Below are 22,434 nucleotides of genomic sequence, written 5' to 3'. Positions count from 1 at the left end.
GACCTGTAACTGGCCAGTTACTGACCTTTCCTTTCCTGCCTGTTCTTCTACTGATCTCCTGCTGCCTGACTGTGGACCCTCTGACAGCTGACTTTACAATTATAAACCGTTATAATACAGGTTTCCTATTTGTTTTTAACTCTACTGTAGATACAGTGAAGATATGAAATAAGAGGTGTAAAAAAATACCATAATTCAATGGAGTTGTGTAGCTGTAGTTGTACAGTAGCCATTCATTAAGTGTGTTGGAGAAAATGCCCACCACCAGTAAGGCATTGCTATTTTATTCATACCAGACTGAGAGCGTGTGACAAATGCCTGTCTCTTTGTAAGGTTGTTCACATCCTAGAACTGGTGGAACCACAGCGCAATCTCTGTTTCAGCTGATTTAATGTAACTATGGGAGCTTATATTGTACTGTGCTGCTGGTGGGAGGCAAATGACAGCTTCACTCCCTTTCAACCTGTTTTTTTATGGCTCGAGTTTCAGGAGTATGTGAATAGTGAATATTATAATTGCCTTAGTGGCCCTATGTCAAAATTAATATTGCACTGATTGAAAAATCATAATGGGCCATTTTAAGCTTAATTGGCCAGTGTGGGATATCAGATTTTATGTCAGTCAACCGCGATGCTAATTCATGTGCCTAGGTTTTGATTAAAATGTGATGCTGGTCCACTGCATTTATCCAGGTGTAGATATTTAACTGTTTCAGTGGAGGTGAGGGAATTCTGGGACGGTAACTTATAAAGGCTTAAAACGTAGATTCATTGTCAAGGATGGAAACTGACAAATAATTTCCCATGTTTAATAGATTAACAGTCACTACTGAAGGCTATTTCGAATCATCTCAACCTTGATGAATCACTCACAAGACTGGACTCCATGGAAACTGGAGCTCCTGACGCAAGTAGTTACAACAGCACATACAATCTACCTGAGGGACCACAGTTCTGCTACGTTCCACCGGGGCATGAAAACATGCAGTGTTTACGAGCATATTTCTGGAATCTACCAGGTGCTGAACCTGTAGGTAGCAACAAAATATGTCATTCTCTGCTTCAGGCTAAATACACATATCTTTCTTCATACTGTATGTATGCCTGAATAGTCTGAGATCGTTGGTTTGTCCTTAACTAACATAAAAAAATCTTTATATTATTTCAAAGTGAATTTTTGATAAGAATAAGAAAAATAAAGCCTTTAATAGAATAACAGAATAAGTATAAGAAAGCCTTTAATAGTCCCACAATAGGAAATTTAAATTTCAATAAATCCTTCTGTTTCCCATCTCCGTAATTTACAGCAGCTTCATGTGTACTGTAGACATTTATACGAGCAAGAACAAAAGAGCCCAAAAAAGCTTTCTGCAGTTTTGGATTGGATTTATGATGGATCTTACCTGCAGTCTCCCTGTTCTGGCCCAGTTCAAACTGAATGCCTCGATAGAGCTCTCTGGAGATCAGACCATAGGCCACAATCATTACCACTCCCGGGATGAAGAAAAGAGTGAACAGCAGCAGCACATACCTGTAAGACGTCACAAATGGAAAGCGAGGGGTAAAAAAAACAAACAGAGAAAAAGCCAGAGCTTAAACCAAACACATCAAACCCAGCTGCTGCCTGTGAAAAGACAAGATAAAGCAAAACTGTGGGAACTTGTCTCTTCACTGTCTGTGTGTGTGTGTTGTGCGTTGGAGCTGTGCTGGAGGCCACGCAGATGCTTGACACCTCCTAACAGCCCCTTTGCCCCCAAGCTGTCTGGCAAGAGGTACCATAATCACCTGGGCCAGTTCAGCAGCTCCACAGCACGCTTTGCTGCACCCTTCATCTTTTTCCGTTGTACATGTTTGTATTTACCACTCAGGGTGTTCTTGCTGGCACCATGCTTGCACTTTTCCATCTACATCGTCCTTTTTATGACATTTTAATGCCGTCTGTATTGCATTTAATTTTATAATCTGTAAAGAGGTGTAAATTATAGGGAGGTATGCTTATATTTTTGAACTTCATCCACCATTAGACCTAATGCCGCTCTGTACACTGTCTGTAACTGGTTCTGGTTTCTGCAGTTATTTATGGTTCTAACTCTAAAGTAATGTGTTTTGCACTAAGATGTAACTGTCTTCAACTGTCGACCTAAAAATGCTGCAATGACAAAAACATTAAAGCTACTAAAGTCATTGTTACTAACATAAAAAAAGGATAATAGCAACTTTAACCTCAATTCAATTGCATTGAGTAAATAAATTAGAAAAAAAGCAATGAATAACAATAAGACAATACAATAAATAAGACAATACAACTAAATGGACACAGGACTCAAACACTGGTGCCAGCAAAGGTTTTCAACACAACCTTATCAAACCGACCCGTTGACACCTCGCTCTGTCAATTTACATAGTGTATAATGAATGCATGTATGTATTCTGCAGGCGTTTTATGTAGAAAATTGCATTCAACCCAACAAAACTTGGTTAAATGTGCTGTTGCTGTATGTGACATTTAAGAGGCCTTTCCTGCAGCTTCAGGCCATGCACCCGGCTGTTTTCTGATCATAAATGGTCAAATCTTTCCTTCCACAGAAGGATAATAGCCGCGGCTCCCTCGAGTTCCTGACTGATACCGCCACAAAGAGAAAGTGGAGAACTGGGAATAGTGAGGGAGAAACTGAACCAAACCGAAGCGAACAAGGGGGCTGAGACTGTGTCGGTTTCAGACTGCGGACCTTTAGCGCTGCATGGCAGGGACAATAAACGAGTAGCAACTGTCAACGCAACAAACCGCTCGTTGGTAAATCAAACGAATAACGCTTGTTGAGGTGAAATGAATCGAGGAGAGAAGTGGGGTGAGTGCCGTTATCGAAAGAGAAAATCAAAAAGGGTAGCCCATGAATAAATAAGATAAAATACTGTACAGGGGTGACTTTGATCTCGTAATAAATGGTCACCATCTGCGGACACGTTTCACTTCACAGACTGATCTGCGGTGCACATCGGTGCGCATATGAAAGCGCCTGCACAGAGTTCTGCTCTCATTCATTCTCAGATATTGTAATTTCCTTCGCCGCAGCCCTCTGAACTCCGTACACATCCACTTCACCTGCCGTTTACAGCGAGGCCTCAGACGGAGCCGCTCATCAGCCGGTTGTTTGATATTGCGGAAAGTCTTTTACAACAAAAGCCGCCAGTGAGAGGCAGCGCGGGAACACGGTGAAAGAGGGTGCCAGCAGATATTTGTGCCTCAAGGGGAAAGCCCAGATGGAAAAGATGAATATTCATACAGCGCTCACTCTTTTGACTGTTCCCACATCAACCTGAAAGCTACATGCTTTTCAGCCAGGCTGTGCTACATGTGGATTATTCATCAAAGCAAAATGATGTGACATGCATTTTTCTCTCCACAAACACAACTACAAACAAACTCATTGACATTACACTGAAATATGATCACTGGGTCATTGTTTTTCTTTTTTTTGAGATTTTTGGATCTCTTCTTTTTTAATTTCAGTTGTTCTTTCACTACTGGAAGGCAGTAAATGTTGTGAATCACCATTTTCTACCTCTGTGTCCTCGTAAGGGCCGCGGGTAGGATGGAGCCTATCACAGCTGTAAGTGGAGGGAGAGGCAGGTTCACCCTGGACAGGCCGCTGGTCCCTCATAGGATCACACATACAGTCAGACAAACCATGCAGTCTACAGGCAATACGGACTCAATGCAGGTCTTTGGACTGTTGGAGGAAACCAGAAGAAGAACATACCATCTCCACACAGACGGAAACCTGGGCAACCTGGGATTCGACCCCAGAACCTTCTGGATGTGAGAAAAACTAACTCAAATAAAGGCAGATTTAAACAAAGTAGGAACCCAAGGCAACTATTTCTTGCCAAAAACAGTCCAAGTCTCATTGAGATAAAAAACATAGAAACTTTGTTTCACTGTTTCAACAATAAATAATATAATATAATATGTAAAACACAATAAGCATATGCAGAGTTTATAGCTAGATGTGATATTATGAGCTAGATTGATTAGTGTATAATGCATGTATGTGAATGTTAACAGACAGACTTGAATACGTGAAAGGATTCTTTCTTAGAGTTGCAAGCTGCAGCATTTTGCCTGCTCAATAACGCCCCACTCACACTACAACTGCTGTAAACACCTGATGCTGAGAGGAATCTGCAGTCCCAGTGCTGGGAGCAGAACCTTGTTGTGCTATCATGAATTATTACAACTACTGTCTTCTTGCGTTTGCATTGCTCAGTATACAAGAGTTGTAAGCAAGCTGGCAAATGCCTGCAGTACAGTATGTTACAGAGTTACAGTAAGAAACCTCATACCAGGATCCAAAAGTGTCATTTCCACTGAGAGTGGCCGTCACCAGAGGCCCTGGTAGCAGTTACAGTATGAGCCCTATGAAAAAATCTGAGGTTCGGCCCTGCAATTTGGAAACAGTACTGACCACTACTGATTAACATAGCATGCTGGTGCAGTTAGTTAGAGTGTGATGCTGGTGATATCAAGGTTGTGAGTTTTAATCTAGCTGCTTATTTGTTTTGATGACCACGTACAGTATCAGTATTCGGTTAATTTCACGTTCATTAGTGGAAAGACTTACGCTATTGAATTTAGAAATTGATGCATTTCAGGTGAGGAGGAAAAGTTTTTTAAGATTGAGTTTGTAAACTAATAAAACATATTTATAATTTTTTTATAACAGTAAATGGGAGGAGGGGTGTAATTTGCCCAGAGAGGCAGAAATAAACTGTAAATTTGTCTTATTTTTAAATATTTCATAGATAAATTTGTGATATCAAAGATAAAACAGAAGGATGTTTTGTCGAGTAAGTAAGAAAGTAAACTTAATGTGTAAGTCTCTTTATATACAGTAGGTATATACAGTAAAGAGGTTTCCTGAAAGGAAGCATCCAAAACTGCTCGCTGGTGCATCATTAACAACACAGTGTCCACACAGTGTTTTTTTAATCTGGCACAAAATAAATAAATTGTGGCCAGAAGTTTAAATATACCAGCGTCAGTGGGTGAAGAATGAAGATATATTCCAAATTATTACAGGAATCAAAGCATTGATGCTGAATATATTTTCTGAAGTCTAAGCTATTCCTATGTCTATCCAGTGTGTCTAAAGCGTTAATTAACGCAGGCCTCTACTTTAAATTTGCACTGTTTGGAATGACTGTAATATTTGAATATTTAGTTGTGAAATGTGTTGTAGCCATTCATACTGTAGGCGAAAGAAAAGTACACTCCAGAAAGCAATGAAAACCACCTTCATCCCTCCTGAGAACGCTGCAAACATTTGTTTATAGAGGATGTCAGTATGTGCACTGAAAAACTGTTAATGCAAAATGTGCATAATCATTAGAAGACTTGATAAAAATGCTCCATTAACCACTTTACGATTTGTGTGTCTCGCTTTCATTGACTCATCTCAGACAGTGATTTCAGAGTACAAGCCAATGCTTCAATAATACTGCATGCTTATAATGAAAAGTAGATGAAAAGCTCCGCTTCACAGTCTCCTTTTACCCCTATCTTCACCGTAATTTAAAATATGAATATAATGGTTTGAGACGAATCTCTAAAATAAAACCACTATAAAGGTCCTCGCACTGTGACACGTCTGGATTTCTGACATGTGAGCCTCGAATGTCTTCCACCACCTCCAAGCAGACTCTAATTAACTAGTCTCCCACCATCTCATATCTCGCAGTGAAAAGATTGGGAATTCTTTAGTGTTTCACCACAAAGGCTGTCAAGTAGAAAGCTCTCCTTTAAATTGCTCCATCCTGCACATCCCAAAGATGTTTGTGAATAGATCCGTGAAAATCCCTAAACAGTACATCCCAACATGCTCTAAAATGCTGTGTCTTGTCGTAGAGGGTGCATCCATCTACTTGGGGTGTTTTAAAGACAGACCAACTGAGTGTTTAGACTGTTGGATGGATTCCTATCACGAAGCAACCCAGAGTGTAGCAGCAACAACCTCCAGAACTTTTCGCATTCGCTTTACTCTTCGCTCTTTTCCGGCAGCCGAACATTCATGCTAATTCAAAATGATGGCAAAACGGTACCATGAAACCTCGCAGCAGCACATCATCCACACTATCTCTGTCTAATGAGCCAGTCCCTGCTTTCTTTCTCCACCGTCTTTTAGAGCAGCTCCTGCTATGCCAGAAGATGGATCCTTTTCAAACTCTATCTAATTAAGCCTCAGCAGGCGCTGTCTGCTCACTTCTTTCAGTCTCCCACCTAATGATCTCACTCATTTCTCAGAAACCATCGCTGGAACCACCTGTACAACGTCTGCCAAAGGGCTCAATCCTAAAATGGCAAGATTTTAAGAGTGTCCTCTCCATAATTACTGCAGGTCTTCCAAGCCTGGAATGAAAACACAGGAGGCCTGGTCGCACCAGCACTCTGGCCACCAGCAAACTGTCAGGAAAGTGCCTAAAGTCCAGAATGACAGAAGTATCATAGATAATAGACCAATTACTGTAAATGTGAAGTGAAGGTTAACTTAAATTAGCAGACAATAAATGAGGCAAGCTGGCTCCTAATTAGAATAACGAATTCTCAAAAATCCCAACTACTAAATGTCTGTGAAAAATGTGGAAAAATAAATGGTGCAGAGCAGAAAAGGAAAAGTTCAGAACTGTCAGTCACTGGGGTTAAGATGCTCATACACGTCAGTGGAGGGTATGCACAGTATGAACATTCCCAACAGAAGTCAAGGTGCAGTAAACAAGCAGCAACCTGGAGGCTTTTATTGATAGGAGATGAAATTAAAGGCAGCTGGACTCGACAGTGAAGAATGCGGCAGTGTATGGACATTCGCTGTGTCCCTCACAGTTGAATGACTGCTGTGACAGAGACGTGCAGATGCCTTTTCACAGCACAAACTGTCTAAATTACAGAAAAGCACAGTGAAACGTAGCCGCTAAGCCTGCAGCTTATGAAATAATGTGTAAATGCAGCCTCACGGCCATTTCCCGTCTGGGGTTCGTGTATTACTGTAGCTCATCTGTTAGCATAAACAAACTGTGCTTTACATGTGCTCTGGAACTAAAACACATTGAGTGGGGAGCAGCACCGGTATAAACCCCGGCCTCTTTCACTTTACCGCTCCATACAGAAACGGAGTATCATAAATTTGAGCAACAAACACCAAAATGACCAAACCAGCATGGGATCTGTTTTCCCACCGTGAGCAATCAGCAGAAAATGGTCTGATTGTGCTGCTGAAAAAATGATGTAAATTACAATCACACCGAACATAAATCAGATTGTATTCATTTCATTAACCGACTCCATCCATTCATCTATCGCTCACTAATCCCCGACACGGCTATGGAAGCACATCCGCCAAATTATTCTCATGCAGATAAAATCTTAAAAACATTTTCACAGGCTTTGTGCAGAGATTCAGTTTGACTGAGGATTTGTTCATTTGTTTGCATTACATTTTTGAATTATTTTTCTCGCATAGCACCACTTCATAAACAGCTTTGCATGCGGTTCTCATTAGCCTGATAAAACTGTAAAAAAACAGTAGCAAATGTGTGCACCTGCACTCACCAAGTTTGCTCAGCTTGCTTACTGGGCCAGTCCAGACGACACATGTGCCCAATTATACCGTTGGCTTTAGGGTAGGACTTGAGGATGCTGAACACTGGGTAGGGCACCATGATGAGCAGGGACACTGCCCAGGTAACAGCGATGACGCGGTAGGCGTGCGAACGAGTCTGCCACGCTCGCGACTTCAGTGGGTTACAGATGGCGCTGTACCGCTCAATGGCAATAGCCACAAGGCTGAAGGTGGAGATGCTGACGGAGATTCCTGCAGGTAAGAAGAGATAGAACCTTCAGAGAACTGACTGAGCGGGAGGAAGAAAATGGGCTGCAACAACTGCTGAAAGACTCACTATGATGCTTGGTAGAGATGTTCAGCCATCATTAAGCACCTCTTTCTACTTTTAGACAAGAAATATCGCAAAGCAGACTGTATGAACTACATTTATGGTCTTCAGCTGATGAACCATTTCTACTTTGTGGACTGTATAGGCCTTTTTCACCACCAGTGCAACATATTCACAATGCAATGATAATTTTCCACAAATCCCATTTGTTTAAAGATTCTAACTGGATTAACTTTGTATCTTAGATTAGTAACCTTCAGTATTTTAAGTACATGGCTAATGTGGCTAACATGGCTAATACAGTAGCTGCTAACCGAACATGTTATACAGTAATTAACATTTCATGCATTATGCTATTGATACTTTTAATTTTACAGGTCCAGCAGCAACAGGGTGTCTGTTATTTCATTTAAACAAAAAGAGGCCATTAGATGTCTGCATGTTTCAGCAAGACAAGACAAGTGGATTTGAATTAAATAAAATGCTTCAGAGCCCTTTGTCCAAGCACAGAACAATTGGGAAGCTACTAAAGAATGGGCAATAATAGAAATCTGTAATAAAAGATACAGTGCCCTACAAACCCTCCCTGTTTAGGAGATTTCAATATAAGTGTCAAATGGATGCCAGACGACTGCATCATCACCACCAGTCACATTATAAAGACGCGTCCTCCCACTTCCCTCGAACACTAAAGCCTTAGCGGCTGTCCACAGACACTGTCTCTCTTAACACAGGTCGACTTCCACCAGAGACCAAGCTGTATTTGCATGTATGAATATGTATAATCTGCAAAGGGGGAACAGGCTTATGGCAGGCTGTGTTCTAAGAGTGAGCTGGGTGAGACAAATTAATAAACCCACATCCATGTCTCAGCAGGAAACACCCCACCCCCACCCCCCAGGAAGACGTTCCCAACAATGTTCCTCTGCAATAAACTCAATCCACCATTTCGCTGTTGTTACTATTATTAATCCTTTTATTAACTATTATGACAGAAGGACATATTCTGTCTAAATCATAGAGAGGAGGCCGTTATGAACAGGCTACAATTCAATTTAGGAGAACCATATTAAGCATTTGAGCAGTGGCAGCTCTGTGGCTTGATTGAGAGCAATTAATCCTGTGCGACTGTAGGAGCAACAGTTTCTCACAACAGCCTCCGCTGTGAACCAGTGATACGATCGTTGTTTCTCTCAATTCTGACACGCTTTGTTCACAAAAGCCAAAGGCTTAGGGTATATTGTGTGCAAGATTTTTTAAACCTACACTTAAAGAACAAAGAACCGCGAGGAGATTTGGTGTGGGATTTGATGTGGAGCTCGGCAGAAGCAGGGAACGGTCTTATCCTATTCCTGTGCGATTGGAGAACAGAGGAGCAGACTTACAGAAATACTCCAGAACAAACAGAACATCAACGCCTTTTATGTCCTGTGAACACTCCGAGTCTCTGCAGTGCATTATTAAAAACATTCAGCTCTGCAAGACGGGTCATTCTTTTTGATTTCTGCTACCCTGACATGAAACTTGACAGGACGGTATATCAACCCAAAACCTCTAGGCCACAAACACACCAAGATGGCCTGTTTCCGTGTTCACTGACACATCACTACATCAGTAATATAATGACACAATCATGTATTCACGTTCCCTAGTGTGCAAAACGACACAGGCCCAGTGTGTGAGCCTGAGAGCTGTGATTACAGCTTATTACCTAAAAAGAGAGCGGCTTCAATGATAAGGAAGGTTTTCCCAGGTAGATTTCCCCTGAAGCGCGTTTGTGCATAACAAAGGCCTACAGACAGCAAAATGAGGGAGAGATCATTACAGAGCAATAGCCTTGTTCAAATCAAAGTCTGCCTAAAGCCTAACTAAAAAGAAAACTAGGACAAAGGGCCCTCTTAGAACCAATAACAAGTCACTTTCCACTGCAGATTATTTTTATTCAGACAGTTGGCGCATTGTTTCAGCTGCATCTCTATCGCGACTCTCTTTTGGTCTCCATGCCTGCGCTGTCACTGTGCTGCTTTAAAACACAGCAAAGAAATAAAGGAAAGTCTGGAGACAGCATATCTCCCACTACACAGTTAACGTCGCTGCATCGGGTTCCAAAACAAGCTTGGGTTGGAGGAGGAGGAATCAGATGGGTGGTATATGTGGACTTCCAGTAGCAGAGTATAGTAGCCTGGTTCAGTGCATGTAAACACAGGCGACAGCAGCTGAAAGAAGGAAGCTGCATTAAAAGCCCTTCATTTTGTCTTCATTATAAATGCTGCTGCCTGCAAGCTGCAATCACCGATAAACGTTTGGTACATTTTATTTATAGCTTCATAAATATCATTATCACAAATTTCTATAAATTACCCTGACTGTCAAGTCAGGGAGGTCCACATGAGCCCCGCCTGTCTGATACTAGTCTGCAGCTTCACTTCCCGCACTTCAGTGTCAGTTCTCACGCCAGTCGATTACAGCAAGAGCCTAATTTCTACCACGCTGACCAGGTACATTAGTCATGTTTGCCTTCTCCAAAAGTTAGACCTCAATTAAATACTTACAGTAGTTAAAAACTAAAAGTACTAACTAAAGTGACAACAGCAGTTGAAAACACAGAACGCAGGGGGAGCCCACTCATGTTCTGACACAGTTCTGACTGACTGCTGACCAGCGTGCACTACCGGTCCACTAGAAAACCACCTCCAGCTCCGGCTCAGCAGAAGGAGGTGGGTGGAACAGTCTACGACGCAGATCTTACCAGGGAATCGGGACCATGCGAGTCTCACACAATACGACTCTCACACCCACATGTTCCTTTCAAGTGCTAAGCCCAGACACGGAAAAAGATCAAATCACACGCAGGGTGGAATCTATTGTTGATGCTTAAAAGCAGAAAGGTCCAGTCGCAATGTCAGCTAGCACTGATTGTGGAAATGAGGAGCAGAGTTTTTGTTGTCCCCACCCCGCTTTTCTAGCAAAAGGAACATGAAAATAATAAGCAAAATAATAAATAGAAGCTGATTAATGTAGCACTTTTGAAAAGTGTTTTACAAAGGGGATTATTAAGAAAGCAGGGAAAACAACAGCAAATAAACAAGACAAAGACAAATAATCCTATAAAAGACGCACCAATCAAAGCCTGGGCTTAGAATTAAGACTTAAATGGAAAAGTTTAGCATTCAAAAAATGTTTATTGGCTTTTTATGCTGTGAGTAGATAAAAAGCTCAACCCCACTCTGGTAAATGTAAAGCTACTATCACAAGACTATTAGCTTAACTTTACCCCAAAGCTGCTTGAGGGTTGGTTATACAAAAATAAGTCAATTGTCTGGCTATTAGCTGAAGCTTTATTTTTGCCAAAGAGGAAATAATGCCATCAATCTTCTCATGTGACTCTCAGCAAGCAAGTGTATTTTCCAAAACATCTCACTATGGTGTTTGACATAAAAGTGATTTAAATATGTGCCGATGTTTTAAAATCCTGAGGAGGTTACAGGGTGGATTTGCCACATTCATGCAAACTGCATGGGAATGTGCCACCATAGAGGCACAATTATTTTATAGCAGTATGAAGCTTTTGCATGAACACATAAGCATGTCTAGCACAGTAGCTTGTAAGAAACAGAGCTGCAGGTAAAACTGAGTAATGTTACACAATTACAAAGACTAATGGGGAGTTGTGCGCATTCATACTGGCAGGAAGCGCACTTCCAGGTAATTCATAGCACCGATGCTGCTGTGATTTCAACCGATGACAGTTGCAGGCAGCCGTAGACTGTTCAAAGAAATTGCGCTTCTTTGTCTAGGGAATTAGATTCTTGTCCAGCATCGCTACGGCCAAATTCACAAATTTTCCTTTGGTTACGACATTTCAGGCCAGATCCAGTTCACCATCTGTTTTATTACTACCAGGGGAAGCCAGCACTGATCTCACATCATAATGGAATCTGAGGATACAAACATATTCTTGGTGTAGTAAAAGCACAAAAACTCATGGATACTGTACAGTCTGTTCATTAGGCAATAACGCGTTAGGTGCCTTTTTCTTTATTTGAATAATGGCATCAGCTACTAATTTGCGTTCAGCAGTCCTTCGTCATGTGCATGTCTCTGTTACTTCATTCTTATTGAGCTTCCCTCCCTGATGCTTCCTGTCCAGAGAGGCTAACGCTGAATATAGGAGTCTCTGTAATGAGTGTGGAAAAGGTGCTTCCGAGTTAATTACCACACAACTAACCGACCAAACCCTCGCGTTTTCCCTCTGAGCTCTACAGTAGCTGCTCTTTTTGGGAAGAACAAGCTCTAATCCTCTTCCTTGCTCATTAAACTCAAACACTCGCAGTCGTGTTGTACGTGATAACTGGCGAGGAAAAACTGTCAAAGATGCGGTCGAGTATCTCTCTGCACACCTCAACCTGAGGGGGAAGATTTACATCCCTCGGCTGAAAACGACTCCTGTTAATTCGTCGCTGCTGAATAATTTCCCGTTAAAGTTTGCCCTAAAGATGCCCGAAGGCAAAACAAACTTTACAAACAGAATTAATAGTGTTAGAGGTGTCGGATACCCTTGGAGCCATTTCTGTAAAGACGTGCTGGAAGCCACATGAACCCAAATTCTAATACATTATGCAAACTGCACCTCCGGGGCAGAAGACAGACCGGGCTGGTAAGTTGGTTGGTAATTGCATCATGCGACCAGCAACAAAAACACAAACATAGGTGCAAAAATGTGACTGAAGCCCACACACAAACCCAAACACACACCCGCCATATTACAACATTGATCTCATAACTGTCACTGAAACAGTACAGGGGCTATGATTCACATGGTTATTGAGCCGGGGTTAGATGGATGGGTGCCCGAGTGAATGGGTGAATAGAAGGATGGATGGGGTATTATGTGTCTAATGGGCGTGTGCAAACAGATGAGTTTGCAAAGGGTAGATGAGTCTGCAGAGCAGGTCTGCTGCAAAATCGATGGATGAGAATAGTCACAAAGAGCATGTGTATTGATTCGTTTTGGCTGATAGAGGGGGGATCAGTCAGGGCGGTTCATACATGCCTATGAGGACGCTTCTAGATGAGCATTTGCCTCTTATCCTTCATTCTCTGGTCAATGTGCAGATGTGTGTGGCATTTGGAAGTCGTGCGACAGCTGCGCGCACGTGATGACTCAAAGTACCCCGCGCAAGCAAATAACTCTTTCAATCCCAGCTCCTCGGTGCCTGACTGAACTATATAATGATGCACTTAAATTCCAGCGCGGTTTGTATCGATGTAGAATCCTAAAAAGCGCCTGATGGACAAGCAAACGGAAAGCCAAGCAAAGCAAATGGCACAGGTGAAGTGAAAACATCTAGTTTCACGTCAGCATGGAATTCGACTGAGGGCATTCAGACAAGGTTCTACTGTATGCACCAGCTGTCTAGACATTTCTTACTATTGCAGTGATCTCATCACATTTTACACTGTAACAAAGTCAAGTCATTCAGACAGACTTGCTGCTTTAGGTGATTTACTGAAGCATGACTACCTCTAGTTTTTACTAAGTTTAACTTTGGTGAACCAAACACTAAGTTTACTGTAACTGATTAAAAACACAAGGCCTCATTCACAATTAGCTTTAATCACATTTACTGTGTTACTTTAAATTAAAAGAAAAATGCATTAACAAAAACTTGATGCCTAATGAAATTATATGCTACTGTTTATATTATACGAAGGGAAAAAAAGCGACTGCAGGCTCTGAAGAAGCATCTAGTCACATCTATGACTTCACATCAGCAATGACAAACATCCTGCTCATGATTTAGTGTTTAATAGAAGGCTAGCGTGCATGTGGAGTAGGGTTAGGGTTGACTTATCCTTTCTGAGTAGGTTATTAACCTACTCTAGCAATTCCCTCGACAAGTATAAATAAAACAGACAAACCATGAAAAGTCTGTATTTGAGGCCTGAGATGTCCCACTTCTTATCACAGCCCAGAGAGTCCAGTAATTGAAAAGGAGACTCACCAAGCTCGACCTCACAGATGGTGCAGCACGTTTCTAAGACAATAATAGGATTGTGGACCTCACCATTCAATAACTCTCCTCAGACATTCAAAGCCCAAAAGGAAGCGAAGAGAAAAAGTACTGCAGCGGATCTCAGCTTCTTTGCCGTCTCTTGTGCTTCAGGATGACTCAAGCCTCACGTGGCACCTTGACTCTGGACTGATGGGAGCCAGCTCATCGCTAAGTCACACTCCTGAAGATATGTGACTGTTCGAGCACTTTCAGAATGATGGTTACCTTCTGACAGGCAAAATGAAAGCCTGGAGAAAAGCCTCTCTCCGAAAGACAGGCCCTTGTTAGAGATTGACCAATTTTCAGGCAGGATTTTAAGCTGGAGCAGCGCTCCTGATCAGCTGCCAGCCTCAGAAATACATCATATTTCTTGTGCCAGAATAACAAAACACCCATTAACAAAGCCAGAATGACCAGCTGAGTCTTACATAAAATATCACTATCATATCATTTCTGTGGTCTTCTTACCATTTCTTCTGTATTACTTATAACTGTATGACTAGGAAATAATCATGGTCATTTAAAAGCTCATTAGTGTTTGGCAATTGTCTTTCAAAAACAATCTAGGTATTTGGTTGCATAACCGCAGTATTAACTTGTGTCCTGCCAGTTTTTTTGCTTGTGCACTTTCCAGTTTTATCAGTTAGGGTCTGGAAATTGTTCCCAGCAGTAGTAAAAGACAGTCAACATCAATCACCCATCATTACCCAAGTATTAATTTCATAAAATTACAAATAAACATCTACATTTATAAGTACATGTACAGACAGATACTGCTTAAAGCGGCTTCTTTTAATTACCTTTAATATGACACAATCAGCTGCTTAGTTTACCATAATCAAGCTATGCTAAGGTGTGCTAATTTACACTTCACTAACCTACAGACGTGAGTATGATAACCAGGCCCTGAATTTCAGAACAAGATTGCGTGTATTGTGCATAATTTTGATGATTTCCATGAATCTGCACTGGCACAAAATCCTGCATGTTTAAAGCTATTTTAAATAATTACGACATACTTAATGTGGCCTCTGTCACTCTCTTCACAAGGCCATGAGAGCTCTCTGCAGATGCAGTGTCTCTTGCTGTCTCGAATACCAATATTTGTCCTCTGAATATTTGCCGACAACCTATTGTGATAGATGAATTTCAATTAAGGGGTCAATGCATGAAGACAGCCTTGGAAAAAAGGCAGCCAATGTCACAGTTTGACTACTGTTAAATCATAAGTTACAACCATATTGTGGTCACAATAGGAGATGGCTCAGTAGATTTATGATTTACCCAACCATTTCATCCAGAGACCAGAAGGTAACAATTCCACCTCACCCATAAAGTAGGTGACGATCTTGCACATGGCGGCTCCGAAGATGAAGTCCTCCAAGATGTTGGGAATGAGGGTGAACGGCATGCAGAAGATGGCCATCATCAGGTCACTGACCGCCAGCGACAGCAGGAAGGAGTTGGTGACGGTTCGCATGCGCTTGTTCAGAATGAGGACCACGATGATCAACAGGTTGCCGAAGACGCTGAGCAGGAAGATGAGTGTGTAGAGCAGGATACGCAGCGAGTCCATCTCTGACAGAAACACAGACAAAAACCTTATAAGAGCTCTTTTTCATCATGTTACAGTAGATGAACAGTTATTTGTAGAAGTAAAATGCAGTGAATCAATGGGAGGTGCTGTTTTAAAATAAAATCATGAGAAAAAAAATCAAATGATTAGTAATGAACAAAATAATATGGAAGAATCAACTAAAGAGGAACCGTAGAAAAAGACAATCAGTGTGATAATGAATTTGGCAGACTGACATAATTCAACAATCCAGAATTTGGTAACATGCGGTACATTTTCTGACAAAGATACACTAAATATTGCAGAGACAAAGAGAAGATCTGTGAGCTAAAACAAAATACCATCAACATCAAATAAAGTGATGTATCAAGTTGTCCACCTGGGAAATTAGACTCAGCGAGGCAGAAACAACACCTACGTTTATTCCAAGACCCACAACTTTGTATAATCAACAGCTTGTGTTACAGTCAACAGTTCTCTGTTTATTGTTCTAATAACAGAAAAGATAATAATAATAGAAATTCAAAGGAGATAAGGAAACAATCATCCGTGCCATGTCCAGTGACTCATCTTACACGGTTTCATCATCAACATATTTTCCCTCAATCACCGTTCTCTTTAAACTTAATAAGCCATTAAATGGCTTAAATATAAATCATTCAAACACCAAAGGTTCTCATTTTGGTGGAGTAGTTATTGATGTGTACTGAACAGGATTAGAGATTACCTCATGCTAAATGAAGTGCTCACAAAACAAAAGGCCACGAAGCAACTACACAATCATAAACACAAACTGCCACAAAGAGACAACAAAGATTCAAAATTACCACAGAAAGATACAGACACAATACTATAAAATTTTTATAATACTTTAATATTACACCTTGTACTGAATGAACTGGCGTTTGCCTGTTATCCTTCCACAGGTATTCTGGGTCAGTCTTGGGGTTTACTGCTACTCTAAATTATCTACAGGTGTGACTGTGACTGTAAATGACCTACAAGTCCTCCCTGTGATATACAGCCGGCCCACCCGGGGTCTCACACCTAATGACTGCTGAGATTACCTCCAGGGCACTGGGAGAAAAAAATGTTTGTAGAATGGATAAATGTTGTTAAATATTGCTTATAAAACAAACTATACAACTGTAATAATTTATAACCGCAGAGACTCTGGTCTTCATAAATATGCGTATTTGACATGATCTCATTCTTCTGGTGCTGCCACACAGCTGAGCATCAGTGGGTACAGAGTGGCCCAGCCAGGGGGCTTTTGGGATGCTCCCTTCACTCACACTGGCCTGTCGCAGTGAGTCTGTTTGAGAATTAAAGTATCTGACAGGACAAGGTCGGGTCAGCCATGTGCTGTGCTGCCTGAGTCTTCGGATTAAAGACAGTAACATAGCAGGAGTCTAAAGGTCTGCAGCAGAGTGCAAACACGTACAGTCTTAATGAGTGCAACCAGGAGCCAAACAGTACGGTATAAGAATTCTATTTTTTCTATTTATTAATACCAGCGATGTCCATATTCATAAAAAACAGAGAACGAGTGGCTCAGTATTTACTATTTTGATAATATCTAGTAAGCCCTTCTTTCAGTTATTACCCACACTTTATCCACCATCGTGGCTCAGTTACCTATAGAAAAGAATCAACAGTAAAATGTTGTCAAAGTCAAGTTAACAGGGTTGTAAATGACCATTTATCTGCAGGGAAACGGCAGAGAACGAGGTCTATATATGAAAGGGACGCCACAGTTTGCATGTTAATCACATCTGCCACCTGAGAAACTTAACTTGCCCTGAACCATAACTATGAATTATTCTTTTTAAAAGACAACCCTCCAGTGGCTTTGAGAGCAACTCAATCAGATGAAGCCTAACATCACGATTAGGTCAATGCCGGGTGCTCCTACTGGTTCAGCACCCGCCTTTGTGTTACTGTGGCTTGGGTGCAATTCAGCCAGGTGAAAATTAAAAAAGAAAAAGATCTATTCATTAAGCACCGGCACGCTGCTGGCTCCCCAGAGCCCGAGGCCTGCAGGACAATTCAGATCAGTTCCACCGACTCCCTCACGTGAAACAGCCACACTCAGACCCACAGGTTCCATCCATCAGAGACAAATGGACAGTGTTAACCTCAGATGCACATATACAGAGATAAACACTGCTACTTACTGTACAGTGTGTTATTCTGAGTAAAGGTGCATCCTTATTTAACCTCTGTTTGCTCTGCTCTCACTATGTATCCAATGAGCTACGGCGGCAAGCAGTAATTATGTTTCCCCTCAGGGATCATTAATGTTTCATCACAGGCCTTCACTTTGGTTTATCTTTAGGAGGGGATCATCACCACTTTCAAGACGAAACATTTCACATTCACTGAAGGCTGAGGCGTAAGAGGCTCCTTTCTACGACTTGATTGATAGAAAACCTTCACAAAGACCACCAATAATGAGCAGTAATAATCTCATAGGTGATATGGCTGTTGAAAAATAGCCAACGTTATGAACCTTCCTTTTAATCAAAACATGGCCATGGGGCTGTATTTCACACCAGGCCCCAGTGAGATGATGAAATAGACCAAATTGTTAGAAATGACTGTCAGCTCGGTCCAAATCTGATGTTCCTCCTAATTACGAGTGAGAAGAAAGCCCACTGGAAATTAACCTGTGAAGCTGCAGACGTGAGTCCGGAGCGGAGTCCTGGTGTCAGCAAGTAAGTTGCTTTTCTCCAGACACACAACACACCCCCTTGCAGTAAAACTAAAAGTAAAAAAATAACAACTTAATTCTTGTTTTATGTGAGACTAACTGCATAGTTTTCATGCAATACTGAAAAACGTTTTTCAATCTTGTTAACTGAAGGTTCATTTGCTTTCCTCTGAGTCTCAAACCACATGTCGCAGCCTTCGTTAGCAGATGGGCTGTGCTGGGTTGTCACCGTTTTTTATAGCAGGTGGCTGTATGAGTGATCGTAACACCTGTCATAACCCCTGTCTCGGTTTAAGGACAATCTGTGGCCACCTTGTTTACTGCCTGTTGCTAAGGACTGTGAGATGCTTATAAAAGCTTCATAAGAAGCACAGAGGTGGTCGTGAGTATAAGTTGGTCCTCTCATTCTATTTAAATAGCACGTACCGACTTTCGAACCACCTCTTAATATAATGCTAGAGTAGTTGAATCATCACCCTTCTGACAGCTACAATTCATAAAGAAATGATATAAGTTAGAAATAATAACAGAGTTGCTGCATTGGGTTGAATTAGACTGTACTGTACATGTCTAGCTACTGCAACTGAGCAGCCAGGGAATGCACAGTACTGTAAGTCCTTAGTAGACTTAGTAGAGAAATGGAGGAAGCTAACTTAGTTTTCACTTTGGGCAATGACATCATGCTTTCGAAGGGAATTAGTGCAAAAAAATAAATGATGAATAAATAATAAGCAGCTATAAATAAACGTTTATGTATTCATCGGGTTCTCTTGAAATCAGACCATATTAAGCACTTGATTTATTTATTCCACTAGGCTTTCCAAGCTTATTATTAGATGTCAACATTTCTTTCCTCAAAACCATGAACGGCCTTGTTTTGGAGGCATTTCACTCTTAATTGGTAAACACATCAAATTGTGAACAGCCCACTATGGATATGTTTGGATGACTGTGAGGAGCCTTCTTCTAATGCCTGATTTGTGTCTACGCTTCTGTCACAGAGCTCTTACTGGCTCTGGCTAGCCCTATCATTCCTCCACTGTGACGGCTGAGCCGACACTGTCTCTTTCCAAATTGCCGAGGTACATTCACAGAGTTGACAGCGTGTCTTGTTTCCTGAAAGATCCAATCAAAAGCTAGAGCTCGGGACAGCAGGGTTTCAGCCTCGTCTTCATGTTCACTTCAATCACGAAGTAAACGGACGATCGCCGACTGCCAGGCCTGATCTCACCTTATGTCAGCTATGTGAAGCTCCTGGACTTGCCTGAACCAACGGAGCTGTCACAATGTGCAAATTTCCCATACATATAGGCAATACATAACCTTTCATGTTGAACATACACACTTCCCTTTAGCTCCATATGCTCCACATGACCGCGCTCCATTACTGGGTCTTAAAAAGAGGCAGAAAATGAATCCTCTGACAGCAACTAAACCTAGAGCTCAACGTGCAGAGAGACATCTCAGTACAGCAACGAGTCAAGTAACTGTTGAGAGTCAGCACAATTCAACTTGTTTCGTCTTTCCACCAGGCCACCCCATGGGAGAGTACTGATCTTGGATTACGGTGGAGCGTTTGAAAGTTGGAAAGCGCTTGCTTGTAGTCCATGAACAAGCTCAGCACATATTCAATTACCCATGAGCATTCATTCATCCTTTCTCTCTTTGATCAACATGTTTTAAGATACTAAACTGAATATTTTAACTTGCAAAAGAAACGGAGGAAACATCTGTATGAAATAAGAAACCCGAGAAGGCCCAGGGCAATAAGCCTGATGGCAAACAGTGCATGAACGATGTGAGGTATGAGCTCATGTCTATTTAAAGTTAGAATCCACCAATCACTGGACTGTCCCTTCCTCAGGGCGAGACAGTCAGTAGACCCCTGCCCACTCGTCTCCCTCCACAAAGAGGAATCACAGCGAGTGCCTGCCAATGCTCAATGGTCTGGCGGGCTGCAAACTGTAAATCACATTCCCTCTGAGTTCATGAGTCTCACGTCTCGCTAAGGAATGGCACTCTTCATGCAGAAGGTGTCTGCAGGACATGTGGCTGCCAATGCTGTAATGGGAATAGGACATTTATACACAACCTTGTCAGGAAGTACGTTTTTTTTAAAACTTATATGCTCAGTGTAAAATAGTTTTGATTACCTTCGTTGGCAGACTACGTCATGACCTCATGTCTTTGGCTAAATCAGCCTTATATCAGAACTAAGTTGTCATGAAATGTTTCTTTTACCCAAATTGCTTTTATACTTGCAGACTCCTCTATATTTAAAGTAGTCTTTTTATCTACAGCTAAGAAATTAATTACTAAATAAATAGTTTTGATTTTCAATTCTGTTCTGACTTTGGAAATCATGCAAATTAGATAACTGATAATAAAACCAGCATTATGTGGCACTGCTTTTCACAGGCATTTATTTTGTCTTGTGTTGCCTATGTATGCATACAGTACTAGCCATTTTAGTAATAATGTTTCCTCTGAACTGTCATTTAAAGCTGGCAGATTTAATACTTGCCTATGATTGCAACATTTAAAGGTTTGGCTGCATTCAGCTGTAAATCAAATTAAACTGAGTGGAAAATCAATTAATCAAAACATCTACCTGAAGGGAAAAATGCTTAATGGAAATATTAATAATTTATTGTTAATTTCAATTTGGCTACCTGTTAAACATAAAGGTCTGTCAAAAAGCATGTTTAAATGCATGTCTCCTAGACTTTTTTTTTATTTAAAAATACTAACCATAACATTATAGGGATTATGATTTTTGCCATAATTTAGCAGGGCTTTTTGTAAATGTCTATGACAGTGTAATAAGATGAGACAACTGTAACTTAATGCAAATGCAACCTCAAATAAACGTATTTTGGTCTCGGTTATCTCCTTAGTAAAGCACACATTGTACTACGAATAAATAATTCAGTTGTGACAAATAGATTAATTAAAAGCAGTTAAATCAATTATTTGTGGACAATGATTAAATGGACTGTTCTTGTTCCCATTTCTTCGCAATTGGGCGCCATCTTGTAGCTATTAGAGGAGCTGGATCTTAGGGGACTTCCACATCAAATTAAACATTCAGTCCCAGTGCTTGCAGCTGAAATCCCATAAATCATTACGTAAACAAAACCAACACTGCGACGTCACGATCTCCAAAGATGAATTACTAATTGGACTTGACAAGGACGACAGAGAGCCTAAACTCTGCAGGGTTCAACGTTCAGACAGTAGAAACAGATCTATATTTGCCAACAGAAACTTTTACGTCACGTTCTGCGAGCCTCATAACGCAGCTGTTTTTATTTTTGCTAAGTCAAACTGGCGAGTCACATTAGATTGGTCCCCTCATAATTATCAACTCTAACTGACAGGAGGCAGTGCCGTCAAACTGCAGCTCTGCTCGCTACCGTTCCAGCGAGTTAATTAAGGCGGCGTGCAGACACAGGGCATCACAGATCAATACAGCTGTGCGCGGTGCAGGAGTGCAGAACGTGTTTGAGGGGATCCTAATCAGTGCTTTCATACTCTACACGTACCCTCTGCACCCTCATGATGTACAATATCCATCCCATTTATACAGCGCAAGCTTCTGGGATACAGTAATAATATACACACACGGTAATCGCTTATTGATTTCATTATTAAATCTATACCAACTCTGAAGGATTTCAAAACTTCTGCAGATTGGGTTGAGTACAAGAGGCAGCAGCTCATTATCGGTAAGAAGGATGCTCCAAATATTTTATTTTATACGCTCGGAGTTCCTGCGTGTGTGCGTGCAGTTCGTTACGATTCACCGGGTCGCTTCAAATTTTTTCCAATTATTTCATCTGATTGCTGTGATCGTGTTATGACAGGCTACAGCACCCCGTACATACCCGAAGGGAACGGGGGGCTAATTTCTTCGATACAACATCTCGTTGCAGAAATTGATTAGATATTAGAAACGCCCGAGCCTGGAACCACCGCACACGTACACTGTTACTGAGAATGCAGTGCATGGCCTCTCTGCAGTAACAAGGCTCGCTCTCTCTCTCTTTCTTTAAACTCAGACCTCAGGGCAACTGGTTGATTTCTCTCTGAAAAATGACACAGTGTTCATTCAATGCTTATTAGATCCACTTCAAGATAACTTAT

General features: G+C 41.3%; 1 protein-coding gene across 1 annotated transcript in view; it reads right to left on the bottom strand.

Annotated features, from left to right (window-relative positions):
* Positions 1–22,434, bottom strand: part of cckbra (cholecystokinin B receptor a) — a 30,379-nt gene that overhangs the window by 5,440 nt on the left and 2,505 nt on the right. Inside the window, exons 2-4 of the mRNA XM_029135356.3 lie at positions 15,329–15,577; positions 7,603–7,864; positions 1,403–1,530 (exon numbers count right to left, since the gene is read on the bottom strand). Coding sequence (XP_028991189.1) covers positions 1,403–1,530; positions 7,603–7,864; positions 15,329–15,577 — 639 coding nt within the window. The remainder of the gene's footprint in view (positions 1–1,402; positions 1,531–7,602; positions 7,865–15,328; positions 15,578–22,434) is intronic.

Source organism: Betta splendens, chromosome 2 (genome assembly GCF_900634795.4).
Source record: "Betta splendens chromosome 2, fBetSpl5.4, whole genome shotgun sequence".
Taxonomy (NCBI): domain Eukaryota; kingdom Metazoa; phylum Chordata; class Actinopteri; order Anabantiformes; family Osphronemidae; genus Betta; species Betta splendens.
The sequence above is the reverse complement of the archived record's forward strand: the minus strand, read 5'-3'. Positions and strand labels throughout refer to the sequence as shown.